The sequence below is a fragment of the Oreochromis niloticus genome, linkage group LG1, assembly GCF_001858045.2.
Source record: "Oreochromis niloticus isolate F11D_XX linkage group LG1, O_niloticus_UMD_NMBU, whole genome shotgun sequence".
Lineage (NCBI taxonomy): Eukaryota > Metazoa > Chordata > Actinopteri > Cichliformes > Cichlidae > Oreochromis > Oreochromis niloticus.
Window position 1 is genome coordinate 36795663 of NC_031965.2, and position 16585 is coordinate 36812247.

At 39.1% G+C, this 16585-nt stretch overlaps 1 protein-coding gene across 1 annotated transcript in view; it reads left to right on the forward strand.

The window, feature by feature from the left end:
• Positions 1-16585, forward strand: part of LOC102078972 (neural-cadherin) — a 317842-nt gene that overhangs the window by 185708 nt on the left and 115549 nt on the right. The window contains exon 25 of the mRNA XM_019361161.2: positions 9592-9821. Coding sequence (XP_019216706.1) covers positions 9592-9821 — 230 coding nt within the window. The remainder of the gene's footprint in view (positions 1-9591; positions 9822-16585) is intronic.

A 16585-nucleotide genomic window follows, 5' to 3' on the forward strand; every position in this document is an offset into this window, starting at 1 on the left:
CCCTGTAGGGTGCGCCTTCACTGAAGATTTTTAAATGGTTCCACTGTCATCAAAGGGCTCTTAGCTGTAGAGTGCATTGATTTAATAGACCCTGGTTCTTACATAGGGACTTGAATTGAGAGCCAGAGAGCACCAGTGTCAGACACCACTCTGAATACTCTGTCAAAACTACTCAGATGCTTTTAACCTGCAGTTCAGCAAGGAGCAAACTCACGAAACATGTAAGTTAATGGTTTCATAACAAAATGTAATAGCAAGGATTAATGACTCTGAGATCATCTCAAGTTGCAGACTGCACACTGGCTACACAGGTGTGTGTCCGTGTGTGTTTGTGCGAGGATATGCAACAGTCATTTCCAGGATTTTTTTGGTGCTTCGAAGTAAACACTCTCATTGATTCTCAGTCTCGGGGATTATGAAAATATTCTACTTATAGCATTACTTACACCCTCCTTGACATTTTAAATCCCATTCCAAGAACAAATGTGGAATTCAATAAGGGTGCACAAAGAAAGGACTAGTTAAATCTGCCTTGCTGAGATTAAGGCTCAGTCCCCGCGCTCCATTTCTCAATATTGATGGAAAGGTAAAAAATGTAGTAAACAAAAAGTCCTTGAAATGTCCACGTAGCACAAGCAGAGAGTAAAATGCATGGTGCTCAGGGGGAAGCAGAGTGTGAAACACACGATGAGTAACTGCTTAAAACCAGCTGATGCAGTTTTCCAAACATGAGGACTTTATAAACTATTCCTGCCAGGAGAGTTGTCCTTTGGCAGATGCGTTGTTGAGAAGCGCGAAAATGCTCACTCTCTCTCTTCTCACGTCTGTCTGCGCTCCAGGGTGCCTGTATTGTGGGATCAATATACAGAAATTGGGAAGATATATTAGTTTGTTATTATATGTGAGATTCTGGAGACTTCCTTCACTGATCACACTGTAGTCATCTAATGCTGCCCCAGTGAATGGAGGTTGTTGTTCCATGAAAAAAATAACTAAAATGCAATCATGAAAGTGCATTTTCTGTTCCTTTTTCTGTTTAATGAACCAGATAAGTAGGATAGGGAAGGTGACGAGGTCTCATACAGCAGGCTGCCACGCTAACAACACTTCCACATCCATTTTCTGAATTAACTCATGACTTTTTTTTTCCCCAATTAAAGGGTCTGAAGAGCTGATAAACTTGATATCATTAGATTGGCTCTACTTGTGCTGGAAGAATTTAAATTTAAAAACTGAAAATGCTATTACACATTAGGTGTTTAGATGTTTAGCATTTAAAGATGAAAAAGGGAAAAAAGGTACAGTCGATTCAGACAGAGTGTAGTGAGATGATCGCATGTGAGAGGTGGGAACTGAGAGATACTTGCAACTGACCCTCTTGCATATGCATATATAGATGCAAAATAAAGGGAGGAAAAATATTTAAATCAATCTAGCAAATTACTTTACCAACATTTGCAAAATGTCTTACTAATTGCACCAGTATTTAAAAAAACGGAGGAGGCATAGCAGAGATTTAGATGTGTGTGCTTGAAGAGGCATTTCTCCACTCGGGTCAATTTATTTGGAATGCCAGACAGAGATGTGATAAAAATGTAGAGATTACCAAGCCATCTAATTGCAAGTTTGCTCAGTGAAGTCAGGAATGACCTGGAAGCTCCAACCAAAAGGAGCCATGCAATAGCAGTAGCAAAAAACATCCAAATCTTCGTTTTTTGGCATCGTGTTCTTCTCAACATACTGTGGCTTCTGTGACAGGAATTTCACAGCCTGTATGATGGCATTCAGAGCAAGATGGCTAAACAACAGAGAGAAAATGTTGACGTTGGACCCTGAAAAAAATTCAGGCCCTGGCTGGACATCGGGCATAGGAAGTCTAAATAGCAACCCTATTATGTATTGAAATAGTTTGAGGTTGTTGGGTTTTTTTTTTGTTATCATCAAACCTGTCTGATCAATCCATTTACATTTATAATCTCAAAGATATTTCTCCTTAATAAAGTTTTGTTACACTTAAATAAACAGCAAAATGTTAAATTAATAAAATGCTTATAATTTCAGGACCATGGACAGCGCAAAAGCTGTGCTCCCTCAGAGAAATAAACTTTTGTCTGTCAGACATTTCCAATTTGTTTTGTCCCTTGAAGGGATATATGTTGTCTTAATACAAGAATGCTACAGAGCCCAATGTCAAAATATTGTCATACATCTTACAGTCCTACATTGAAGCCTGTTTCTATTATAACCACTCTGTCTGCCAGAATATCTAAATATCATCTCTTAGTTTGCAACCTCGTGCTAAATTGTGGGATTCTTGGCAGATTTGACATGTCATTGAAATGAAGTGACTGCACCTTTGTTTAGAACACAACAAAACTTTTGTCAATCACCCATGAAACTATTTGGGGATTGCACTCACACGCTATTTTGCACTGCTTAGTAAATGTGGCCCTTGGGCATTTACCAGGCGGTGAGTGGAATGAAAATCCTTTTAGAAGCAGGTCTCACCACTCAGCATTCTGAAATGCATTTGTGTGTTTATTTTAGTAGTTATTTTGAATCATTATCTACTTTTATTTTACTTTTAAACTGAACATTTATTATGTTTCTTATAAGACAGGAAATTATAGGTAATAAATTTGTACACTACACTGCAGCCTAATCTGCACTTTCCCAGAAAAGTGCACACTGTACAACACCATCCATACACGCCAGTATACAAGTATAAATGCAGTGACGTTGCCCACTATGGCGTGGGCTCTGTGGCGTGGGCTGTATGGCAGCTCAACACAAGACTATACATCAGGCTTCAGACATATCTGCAGCACCTTAATAAGTTCTGTCAGCATGTACTCCACAGCGGCTGTGGCTGCTTGCTGCTATTATTAATTCTTACATTCTTCAAGAGTCTCACTTCCCGGAAAACTAGACCTGCGTCACACATAGGTTCCCTAAAATGAAAAGAGGATTACTCCACCTCTGATTTCAGCCTTTCTCATCAATTAACCAAGAGCACAGTCGAAACAAGGATCTGGCTGATGCTTCAAAGCATCATCTGTGAGGGGAAGCTCTGTTCAGTCAATTGCATGCTTTTGTCTGATGTTTGAGGAGCAGGAAGCGGAAAACATTTCTCTGCTGATTATTCATCATATAGTCATTTGATACCAGAGATTGTTATTTTCTTCCCATAGGTCAGTCGGATAAGCCGTGCACTGTAATCTTGTGGTCAAATGGAAAAGTCTGGCTTGCTAGAGATTAAACTCAACCTTGTTGTTCTGATCCTGGGAAAGATAGTGTGAAAGTTTACCTTCTGTTCCCTTCAGCTGCTCTAATCACTGAAAGGAGTCCTGAACTGAAACTGGTTTAGAATTCATGAAATCATTTGAACTTTTTGTCAGTCATCCACAAGAAGTTTTCATTTTTCATATACGGCATGAGAGCTTGAAGTTAATCATGTATTTCAGTGGCTATGATAAAGAAAAGTAATGACTTTGAGTACAATGAAGCCAACAAAGAATTATGTTTCAGCTGAGAACTAAACATAAATGTGCTTAAATAACAATATGCTCTTTTTGTCCTTATTAATACTTTGTGTGTTATTATGTTTGAAAGACAAACCGGTAAACAGATTGTTTTTGCCTGAAGTTTTTATATAATTACTAGATTTAATTAGGATTTCCACAACATTTACAGCATTTGTCTTTTATGGAAGATATAGTGCCACCAGCCTCTCCTTGGTGTTTTGCTTTATCAAAGCATTTTGTTAAAGAAAACATTCTTCGAATCTTACAAATAATCATTAGGGCTTCATAAAATCCTCATTTGTTTGACCTCTTCTGAAGGACTACAAAAAAGATAAAGCCACAGTTTGTTCTCACTCTTTTGTCTCAGTTATTCATATAAAACTTCATCATATAAAGTAAGTATTTGGCCCTTTTGTGTCTATTTAAGGGACAGCTGTGGCTCAGAAGTTAGAGCGTCTGGCTCCCTCCCCGCATATCAAAGTGTCCTTGGGCGAGATACTGAATCTCGTATAAATGCCTCAGATACAGCCAAATATGTGATAGAATAAACTGTGTGAGTGTGTGTGTGCGAATGTGGCATGTAGTGCAAAGCGCTTTGAGTGGTTGATAAGACTAGAAAAGTGCCATATAAACGCAGTCCATTTACCATTTATTTGTGTAAAATCACAAGCCTTGAGGCAGGAGGGCATCTGTGCACCGCCTCCAATGAAGCCTCTGGGAAGGAGAAAGCAGAAGTCAGTTGTGAGGTTGGATCAAAGCCAGGTGCAAAGGCTGCCACACTGCGTTAGGAGTTACTACCCTCTCCCGCCGCCAGCCCCTATCCCTCCTGACTGTCTCTCTGTCTGCCTGTGTCCTTGTTTCTCCCCCTGGACTGACTGATGGGAGCTGACATTAGCCTCGATCCCTCACGTTGTATCCGCTGAGCCCATTCTGAGCCCCCTGTCTTGTCTCTTAATGCCTAGGCTCTGTCTCCTTCTCTACGCTCACAAACCTAATCACCCTGCCCACCCCTTTTTATATATATGTGTGTGTGTGTGTTCTTTTACTTCATTCTCTGTGAGATGAACTTTGAGTCTCATAGTGCTGATTACAATGAAATTAGTTTGTTTGTTTTTTTACGTAGAGCAGTTTGTTAGTCCTGGTCCTTTGTGTTTTGGCTCCCATCTACATGTTAACATGCACAATTGAAATGTTTTTGTTAACAGCTCTAACTGCTTAGACTCTGGCCTCAAAGATATTCCTTCCTTTTAAGCATTTGCCTTCTTAAGCACAAAATTCCCTGGAAGATTCCCACTTAATCTAAGAGTTAACCAAAGTCTAAAATATTAGCTTTATCTGAATTTTGAAATATAGTTTTTGCACTTCCATTAGTAAAGGTTAAACACATTGAGACTGGCTGAGATTACATATATGAAAGGGCCTTTACATTTAAAAGCCATTTCATGTAGTAATATTTCAAAGTAATCTAAGTAATCTAAACTAACCAAAGCCTTGAGTTTTATGTAACCAAACAGCCCAAACCCATCACATTTATGTGACTGTTACTATTATTATTATTAGTTATAATCTGAATCTGCTAGATTAGAAAATTGTTAACAAAAGGACTTCTGTGATGTCATGCTAGGAGAAGCAGCCTGATTCTCCTGATGTGGGAGAGAAACCTTTTAACAAACAGCCAAACAATTAATGCAAACTGCCTTTGAGAAAACCTACCGTGTCTGCTCAAACCAAACAGGCAGAAAAGAAAGCAAAGCCACAAGAAAAAGATGATAAACAAGACCAAATGGACACCGGTGAGACATGCATTGAAGAAAACATGGCTGCTGTGGTAACTGAGTTGCACGACTCATGAAAGAGCACACTCAGGCCTCCCTAGACACAGAGGCCACTTTATTGAGGGTGGAAGCCACTCTATGCGATGTGGAGTGTACTGGAGTGTACAACAAAACTAGAACAAGAAGTTCTGAATATTGAACAGAGACTGAGTGAAGTAGAGGACAAAATACTCCAACATGTAAGAGCTATTCGTTATTTAGGACACAGAGAAGAAAAGTTATGGATCAAGTATGATGACCTGGAGTCAAGATCAAGATGTGACAACCTATACATGCTGTGAAAGAAGATGGGGAATATGAGAATGAAATGAGTAATCTCTTAACAAACCTGCTGCTCACATCACTTGAATTAATGGAGGATTTAGACCTGTGTGCCAAAAACAGGTCACAGATCCCAAACCATGAAGCTGAAGCACTTTGCCCCTCCGAGATCCATCACAGTGAGATATTTCTGACTACAGAGCTGAATAAAAGCTACTCGGCTAAGCTTGGAGAACACTGGGGTTGACATATCAAGAGTTTTTGTACAAAACCTTGACTGTTATCAGAATCCATCCAAGGTTTGTGGACTGGATAATGGTTGTACGTATAAAGTCAGACTCACGTGTCAAAGGGAAGGGATGCTGTTCAGAGAGGGGTCAGCCAAGGTGGTCGACTCCAGGTCTCTGCTTTAAATATGAAACCTATAATGAATATGGCAGAATTACAACATTAAAGCTGTGAATGATGATGCGACCTAGTTTCTTCTATCCCTAACTGAGAATAGGGAATATGGAGGTTATCGGATCAGTCAATCAAAATCTCTGACGCTTATGTTGGTAAACCACTGACCTACAGTTTGCTAGAACATTTAGATTTCCGGTGTCATCGTGAGTTCAGATAGGGATTGTCATAACCTCTGACATGTTTCAAAGCTAACTATCGAAAGCCGATGGGTGAAATAAAAGCCAACCTAAAAACATGTGAAATCCTCCCCCCGTAGGACAAGTAGAAACAGTACAAATGAATGGATTACCTAGATTACTCTTTTTGTTCCAGTCTTTATCCGTAGAGGTCCTTTGATCTACATTTAAAATAATAAATAAATGACTATCTAAAGTCATGTGGGAAAAAAACAAAGCAAAAACTAGAATTAAATTTTAAGACCTGAAAAAAATCATTTTGGGCAGCCCAGCTCAAGTCAGTGGTTACATGAATATCTCAAGATAACGAAACCAACTGGGTCAGGATGGAAAAGAGTGAATGCTCCACATATTTTAGATATAATCCCATTTAAGAGTGAAGATATCGGGAGAGGAAATAATTCATGACAAGGTAAAAAAAATCCCCACTGTGAGAAAAAAACTAAGATTCTCAACTTCAGCTTCCAGCAGGTGAAGATTGCACATAATTCTCACTTTATTCCCTCCCAATTAGAAGCAGGGTTTAGAAAGTGGGAAGGAAACAGCTCGATACTCTTGGACCAGCTGTTTGAAGCAGAAGATCTGGTGTTCTTTGAGCAGCTTCAGCACAAATATGATCATCCACCACATTATTTTTCAGCTGTAGAGAAAGACAAAGAATGGGACAACCCCCACCCCCTCCAAGCCCTTGTCACATCAAAATTTGTGAACGTCTCAGGTCAGTGGTGGAGGGACTGTGGCTTGGTAAGAGAACATACACAAAACTATCAGACTACTGCCAACATATACAAAATGAATTTATAAAGAGAAGTGTCCTTAGAACCATCTTACTCTGTATATAATGGGCTGAAAAGGATTAAAAGGCGACAATAGGATATTCCTACTGAGAGTCTTTTTATTAGTTGATAAGAAGATGATTCAATTCAATTCAATTCAATTCAATTTTATTTATATAGCGCCAAATCACAACAAATGTCGCCTCAAGGCGCTTTATATTGTACAATAGATCGCACAATAATAAATACGCACATCTCATGGATGAGGCCGCAGCCTCCCACAGTGGATCAATGGAGGGAGAGGGTTAAGAAGGTGTGCTACATGGAAAGCATACTACAAGATAACAACTAAAACTAGATATATTCTCAATAAAATGGGTCCCAGTTGTCTCATATTTCCTCATTTGATATGATCAAAGACAAATAGAATATTTTTTTCCTCTTGTGTTTTTGGTGCTACCACTACTTTGTACTCCTCTGCTGTGAGTGACACAGATTGTTACTTCATTCTGTAATAATGTCAGAGTGTTGTTAGGATTGTTGAATGCCATAATTAGTTCGTTCACGTTTCATTTCTCTCATGTCATGTGACTATAGAGCTAAATATGGACATTACACTCTGTTGCACTTAAGCTGTGTGTGTGAAAAAGAGACGTGATTGATTGGACTGTCTGATTTCACTTGATGAATGGAAATAAAAAGTTCAAAAAGAGAACAGAAAGTTGTTATCTATCCAGCAGGAGTGCCACACGAAGCTATCTCTCTGACTCTTTGCTCCTTTATTTCATCCAAGCTGTCTAAGCTGTGTTTCTCAGGCATCTTGCAATGTTTTACATTTTCATGCACAGCATCCTTAAACCTGTGAGCTCCATGAACCTCATCATTCCCGTCATTGTTCATTGGTGATCTGCTCTTTCTCTACGTACAGGATAAGGTCATTACTTTATAAAACATCACAAGTGTTTAGATGCATAAAAAACTGTCCATATTTTGAATAGAACATTGGTATGAAGGTGGATCTGAGTGAGAGTTGAGCTCAGTGGAGTGGAAAATTCAGATTATTTAACACAAGGTTTTCATTTTGTTGATTTCAGTCCTGACACATAGGATCTGCCCGTAATCTTCAAAAAATATATTTAGTTTATTCTAGCTCTGTATTACTTTGTGTATCGTCTGTTAGCCATATCCAGTGTTTTTCTACACACAGACTTTAATTGGCTGCACAGTTATATTACTGGCTGCCAAAGTATATTTTGTAAGTCATATTTTAGCTGTTACTTTCTTGGTCTCATTTTGAACGTTGAAGGTTCACTGGATTGTGAATAATATATGTGAATGTTTGATAGAGCGCACTGAAGTGTAGAAGTGCTTGTATGAATAGGTGAATGAGGCTCAAGCAGAGTAGAAAAGCGCTTTATAAGAACTAATCCATTAAAGTTGCTGTTGTTCGTCTGCTGGTTTGTTTGGCTGTGGATATGACTTTCTTGACTTTCTACTGCATTTGTTGTACTTTCCATCCATTATCAATTAGTCGCAGTGAATTTCTGTACAGTGAAAATTCTGCAGAGATAATTTTATTCTGTACTGTGCAGAAATCTCACTGACTAATGCTGACTGATTTTTGCAGGTGCATACAACAACACCTGGGTGTTAACATTAAAAAGCAAATGAACTTCCATTTTCCCAATTATGGTGCTGTATGGGAAGCTTCAAATGTGGTGCTCATTTAATCTCTATAAAGGCTAAATTGCCCGTGCCACTCCTTCAAAAATCTGACTTCAATTATTTGCATATACACAGTGCCAGCTTCTGGTTATTATTCATGATTGTTTTGATCCAAAATCTGATGATAAGTGGTGTCTCATGGGAGTTGCAGGGCCATCTACTGCCAGAGATTTGGTTACTGCTGCCCAGATATTTGCTGTGTTTGCCAGGTTAATGCTCCTACCTGACAGGCTAAACGTCTGTGTCGGTGGAATAATCTGCTAGGATCGCCTGTCCAGTCTTTGAACATTTGTACGAGTCTTCGGGGTAATTTTTAAATTTTAAACATAGAGCTCTGACACGCTAAACGACTGGAGTCAGACTGGTACTGAGAAACAAAAGAAGTGTAACATTTTTCCCTCAAATGTTCACTGCTTTTTACGATTAGAACTGAATGCAAAATCAGCAAAGTGTAAATACCTTTATTGACAGGAACTGAAATCGAACTCCTGAGCACTTCCTTCACCAACTAACGTACTGTAAGCACACTGAAACAAGCACACAGGAAAACAAAAAGTGTAAATGCAAAATAACTTACAAACAAGTGTTTTATCAGATACAGTAAGCCTTTTGAAATAATTTATCATCGTAGCTCTAGTCTGGAGTGTTGTGGACTATTTTTTACTTTAGCAGTTTGAAAATAATTGGATTTATCCTTGAGCAGGGGCGGAAATAATGAGGCCACTTACAGTTCCAACTCTGCGTGTGTGTGTGTGTGTGTGTGTGTGTGTGTGTGTGTGTGTGTGTTTGTGTGTTTGTGTGTGTGTGTATGTATGTATGTATTGCTCAGACATCACAGCGAAGGAGTTCATTGAACTGAGGGGGAAGCAGCGGAGCCGCTACGAGCTGCTGGTGGACTTCCTGTCTGAGATGCTCTCGGTCCCACCTGATGATGTCAACATCTTTAGCCTCATGGACGTGAAGGAGCGAATGCTGGATGTTCGCTTTGCTGTGCATAGTGGCCCATCTTTCCTTCAGCCCGAGAAAATGCATGGTTATCTGGCCGCTCACAAGCAAAAGGTAGGTTATTCTTTGTGTATTTTAGGCTTTTCTCGACACTGACACTCAGTTTTTTCATAATGACGTCCACTCAACCTGATTATTGGCCAATCTGTTGACAACACAACCTCTCAAATGATGCTCACGTAATCTAACCAAGTGTACGTCAGTAAGCAAGTGCACTGCAACGCCACTTGTAAGGCAAGACACTCTGACATCTCACATGCATGTGAGTAAGCCTCCTAAAATTGGGTTGTGCTCTCTCACTGTATGGTTGCAGTTTTTGGTTGCAAGCACAAGATTTGCCTCTGGCAATGTTTTGGCTGATGTCTACATTAAAATCTAACATATCAGTTAGCAGTCAAAATCTGTGACGTTTTCTCATTTTGCTGGATGCATGCCTGATGCAGGCCTGACAGTCACAATTCTAGGCAAAACAAAGAACAACCAACCAACCAACGAACTGCAGCAGAGATAAAACAAGTAGTGTGTCAGATTTGTCAGATGACCTCACCCGGAGCCACAGATGGTGACTAACAAAACAACCAGCTAAACCTAAAGTGTAGTACTGCATATAAAACACTCCCCCTAAGCCTGTCACACAGGTGCTGTCACCAGATCTCCACACCACTGCTGGGTCATTTGATCTGTCATCGGGTTTAGTTTAGATTAGGTTTATATAATAACACATTGTGTTAAGCTAACCAAAATATTACTGCTTTGTTAATGCAGACCTAGTATTCTTACTGTGCCTGGAACTGGAAATATATCCAGGTCAACATTAGATAGCTAGCAAATGTTAGCTAATTAGCACTCACTTCTTATTCATCTCCAAAATGCCAGCATAACTGACACACCCAGTTTAAAAACACACATCATTTTCTGTACTTTTGTATGTTTCCACCTTGCTGGTGGTTTAACTGGAGAGACTTTACACAAAATGTATTTAAAGCATCACCGAAGTCGGCAAACTTGTCTCCTGCTTTGGAAAAACACATTTGACCTGATTTCTATGCTCAAAGACTTTTTGAGAGAAAAACATATAGTTTATCTAAACTCTATCTTCTATGCCTCTATAACTATACCTGACTGTGGTTTTCCCTCCCCTGACCCATCAAATGCCAGAGTGTGGCTGTGTTGTGTACAGCTGTGTCATTTGACACCTGTAGCACACACTGAACGTGCCCCTGAGACAGAAGGACCTGTCACGGTACAGCAGCTGCCAATCCAGGAAGCAAAATGATAACATTGCTGCTTGATGGCCATGTAGGTGCTGAGAGAAAGCACAGTGGCGTATCCTGACTTGGTGATGCTCACCAGGCTACCTATCAAAACTGCTAGTTGTTGTCTGTAAACAATAAGCTGTCATAAATGGGGAAAACCTGTCTCACCTGCTTCCACAGCAGTGTAGGCGGTGCTGACATGCAGCAATAATATTCACCAAACAGTGCTTTCTGCTGTGATCTCTATTGCTTGAAAACAACTCCACTTTGCAGCCCTGACAGGCCAATTGACCTACAAAAAACAGCCCCAGTGCATCAGTTGTCTGTATTTCCCACATACAGTTTAAGTAAAATAAGCTGCTTTCTGTGGGTTATGATTTTCTGCATAAAGCTGGTTCCAATCATAAATTCCTCATAACCATTGTTAACCCACTCATAGTCTGTACAAAGGTAATATTAATTTTCATAATCCTGATTTTTATGCTGATGATATCTTTGTGTATGTGTTGACTGCACCACAAAACAGTGCTCCCCCAAATGAAAGCTGCTTTTCAGGGCATGCACACCTACAGTTGAGTCCATAATATTTGGGCAGTTTTTTCCATTTTGCCTCTGTTTACTGGTTAAAGTCCAGACTTTTAGCATTAATTCAGGGGTTTAACAAATTCACAATATAAACTATTTAGAAATGACACCCTCATCTATTCATAGTCCCCATTTTCAGATGCTTCTAAGTAATAGGAACAGCTTATATAAATATATAAATACATATAAATATATCTTTATCCTATAGATATTGTCCAACATTACAAAAAATAATACACTGGGGGAAAAGTGTGTTATTCTTGCTTATTTAGAGACAGAAAGATAAAGAAATTAATCGTTATGCTTGTATCGCCTTTAAATTACTGAATACTGTCCAATATGGTGCATTTTGATTAATTACGCAGCTATCACCCCGACCTGTTAAATGAAAAAGACGAATGGTCTTAATTGGCAGCAGTATATCTATGTTTTTATTTATTAAAACACAGATGCTCACTAGTCAGTTCAGATATTCAACTTTCTTAGTTGAGGTCAGAGGCAATTATCAAATAAAGGGAGAGTTTGGATTCTCATCAAGACTCATAACTGGGGGATACTGGTTTCTGCTATGCACCTAAATATTGTGAAAGCTGAAAATATTACTCCCTGTTCAAGTTAGGGTGGGTTTTGTGTGTTTTAAGTAAATGAATTTTCTTGAGTCTGCGTTGATGTAATTCGTTCAGGTCTCTCTAGCAAAAGAAATCCCGATTTTTGGCACAAATAAACCAAGTAACTAAGTAAAAACAGATGCTCATTTGTACTGACAACTTCATTTATTTACTCTGCAACACATTAGTGGTTGTGCATGACAAGAAAACAGGCTGGCACAGCCAAGTGAGCATCAAAAGTGTCTGAGAAATTGATGGATTTAGGTCATTTTCATCTACATCATGTCTCATTAAAGTGAAAGCAAACCTCGTAGGGAAAGACACCAGCCTTGACATCCAAACTCTTCAACTTAATTTCTTTTGCACAACACTTCTGTAAAGGATGTTTTTGACTGGCAGTTTTTGTAAGTGCAGGGTTATAAGATTGATGCCCTTTGTATTTATCACACATTAGCCTGGAAATAAATATGTGACGAGGCTGATGATACAAATGGAAGTGTGGCAGCGTCTGTTGGGCATTAGTTAGACATATGATTTAAAATGCTGAGTGAAGTTAACTTATCAATTAACATTTGGTTAAAAAAAACACGACCAAAAGAAGGGAGAGAGAGATTCCTCCTATGAGTGACCTGTTGGTTATACGTTTTCTACTATTTTTACCCACTAAAGCACCATTAAAAAATTTAATCTGGTTCCACCCAGTTGCTGTAGCTCAACAACACATGTTCCCATTCGAAACTATGAATCAATACATGCATATTGTTTATAAGCAACAACTTTAGGCTGCTGTTGTTTTTCATGAAAGCTTTGCTGCTTTTAATAATTTATAGTTTAGCCCAATTACTCCCTGACAGATATAAGCAGCAGTGATTCATAAAGCAATGCTATAATTAGCAGTCCAATATTAAATGCATTTGAACAGATTCTGCAGTTCTGTGTAGCACATGCCACACTCAGAAAGCTTGTGTTATTCAACACACTAGTAAGTCACAGAGTGGTGACTCGAACAGAGTAGCTGTACTGAGTGATGCCTTAAAAAGGTGTCTGATACGTTTTGTTTTGATGACATAATAATGAAAAAATGATTTCAATAGCAGAGATGAAATATTTGAACCAACCTTCATCTCCACAACCATCCAATCCAACAACACTCTCAGGGCTATGTGGATGACATATAGTCCTGTCTTACTTTATAAAAGTCAGACATGAAGCTGTTTGTTACCTTTTTTTATTTAGTATTTCCATTTGGTATCTGAGTCTAAGGTTCTCCCTAGAACTTGAAATTAAAAGGTTTCCAGTGGAGTTTTCACAAAGAAATGAGGTATTAGATTGTTGTATCCTTGACAGGTTTTCTTCTACGTTGTCAAATTTTTGCAAAGTATTGAGCGTACGGTGTATTCTTCCCTGGAAAGATTGTTGAGGGTAGTTGGTGATATGTAATCCATCCATTCTTAACTGCTTATCCAATTCAGGGTCGCTGGGGGGCCAGAGGCTGTCACAGCTGTCAAAGCGTGAGAGGTGGGGTACAGTCTATCAGAGGGCTAACACAGGAAGACGGACAATCATTCAAGCTCAGATTCACACCCACAGCCAATTCACAATCACCCATTAAATTAACATGCATGTCTTTGGACTGTGGGAAGAAGCCTGAAAAACAAAAGGCAGAGAATATTAAGTAATATTTGGCCTTATCACTAGGCTCCATTACAAGGTTCATGAGATGATTAGCAGTTTTACTTAGCTCCTGAATGTCTGATTGACAGTGGCATGCTGAGATTTCACTCAGTCTGTTCATGCGCTGAGATACCAAAATTTGCATTTAAAAGTTTAAGAAAACAGTTCATATAGTTTTTGAAACCTTAAGGAAATCAAAATTCAAGGCAAAAAGCCCATGATACTGTTGTACAAGTGCCAGCACTGAGTCTGAATCCCCCTCTGGACATGGACCTGATTCGAGAACAAATTTTTAGGCTGGAAACAGCTGGTAATTCAACACAAGTGTTTGGTAGAACCATTCTCGTGTATCCAAATGAACCAGATCTGCTGTAAACAATGTAGAGTTTAATTTAACCACTCTGTGCACAGCAGGTGTGAAAACACCTCGGGGTGTGATCACATCTTGCGTGTTTCTCAAAAGGGCTTTCAGTGTTTGCACTTTTCTCCAGCAGATTGCTTTTCGACTGTGTTTTTAACTTGGTCACATTCAGCATTAAGTGTACTGATCACATGGACTGTGAAGAAGTTACAGCTAAATACTGGAGTTAACCTTTCTATGCGTAGGCATTTGATTTCTATATAGTGGCTTCCTGAAACATCATAAATCTTTGTCTCAGTAAGGAGGGCAACACTTGCTAATGGTGAGATGTTATTATTTAGTTACATGTTTCTATTAAACTCACTAATATCATAAATGTGGTTGTGTGGTTGCCATCTTTCTTTCATGATCATTTTTTAATTTAACATTTATTTATAAAAGTAGTCCCATACCACATCCACATCATTGTGGAGGTATTTTGGCTCACTCTTCTTTAGCAGCTTCGCTTTGCTGCTTGCTTAGTGTTGCACGGTCAGAGCTCGGGGTGAATTCATTGGGACGTCCACTCCTGGAAAGACTTCTGGTTTTATAGAAGTGGTCACGCTTACTCACAATGACTTATTAAGCTGCGTTTGATTAGGCTGATCCCTGTCCACCTATAGAAGAGGGAAAAGGTGTATTTAATTTCTCACACACCACATCGAGTCCTGTGAAAACCTTTTATTGTGCCTGTAAATGCTGCGATGTTGCAAAGCATTATGCTAAATCTCCACTGTTTGTGTGAATCATAAAGAAATGCTGTTGTTTTGTTCTAAAATGCTTTGCCCGTAAGCGTATTTTTGTCTTTGTTCGTTCCACTGTGATCTGTAAATTGTAAAGCACGCATGATTGAAGTAGACTGACTGAATGTGGAAAAGCTGCTGAGCCATCTCGGGTTGTTCGTCATCTGTTTTGTGAATGGGCGGTGAGCTTCGTGATTACACGTGTGCTTATTTACACGAAAAGGAAATGAAAAGGGAATGTAGTGTTTTTAATGGTCAGGCTGTATGTTTCTAGAATGAGGTTGACGTCCTTACTTTAAACTGTCTCGTTAATTTAAATAGAAAAAAATGATACAAAAATGTTGTTATTGGTTCATTTAGAACAGATGTTGCTTTCCTGAGCTCAAGGTCATCTTGTCCTCTTGTTTGACATTTCTATAAACATGATTTCATGAGAGTCCGTTCAGTCCTGAATGTTATTGCATTCCATTTTATTTTGCTAACCCTATCTTAGCCTTTGGGACCAAATAAACATGCATAATTATGTTGCATTTGGCCTTCCGTACTAATGTACTGAACAACATGTCAGTGTGTTGGATATACACATGTACATTTTAAACAATATAGCACTAGGACTTGACTTGTTTCATCAGCCTTCCCAGTTTGAGTATATTTATCCAAACAATCCACTTCTGGTTTAAAGCCCTTTTTTGTGTGATGCCATTTATGATGTCCAAAGTTTTACCTCAGCCTTGTGTAAGAATTCAAACCATTTCTGGTATGTGGGACTCGGGAAGGTGAGACCTGATTTTGACTGTTGTACTGGATTATTTCTGGGCCAACCAGGAAAAGAAAATATATTATACTTCATGGTCCATGAGTATGGAACATCCATTTGAATCCAGCTTAATTTGACTCTAACAGAAATACACAGTGTGTAATATGCTTGTAATTCAGTACTTTGGCTATTGCGCAAAAGAGGGGAAGAGGGGGGAAACAACAAAAAGAGAAAGACAGAGCTGTACTTTGTTGTGTACAGTTATATTTCTGTATTTAATCGTATATTGTATTTCTAAATTACATTTATAGAAAGGAAAGGTTGTGTTAAAAATGCATTCCACCACTGCAGAAAGAGAGTTGGTAAAACACAAACATTTTACTTTATCACAGTAATGCCCCCTGGTCGCTGGCTTCAGTCAGACCTCATTTCACGTTTCAGAAGTCTGAATGGAAGTAGGGGACCTGTGTGTGTGCGGTTGTGTGTGAGAGAGCCTGAACCATAGACGCTGAATTGTATGCATTTCACAGCACAGAGAGCTGAACTGGTGTCCTCAGAGGGAAAGATGAGCTAGTTTGGATTTGCGTGTGTGTCTGTCAGGGAGAAAACAGCGAGAATCCAGCTGTGGTCATGGTGGTCAGCTCAGGTCATTCGCCACACTCAGCCCTCAGCCACTCAGCTTTCTCTTCAGTTAACCTCTTGTTGTTTCACGTGACTATCAAAGGATGGAAAGATTTAAGATTCAGAGAGGGGGGAAAAACATGCAAGTGTACAAATAAGTTTCCAGGATGAGGA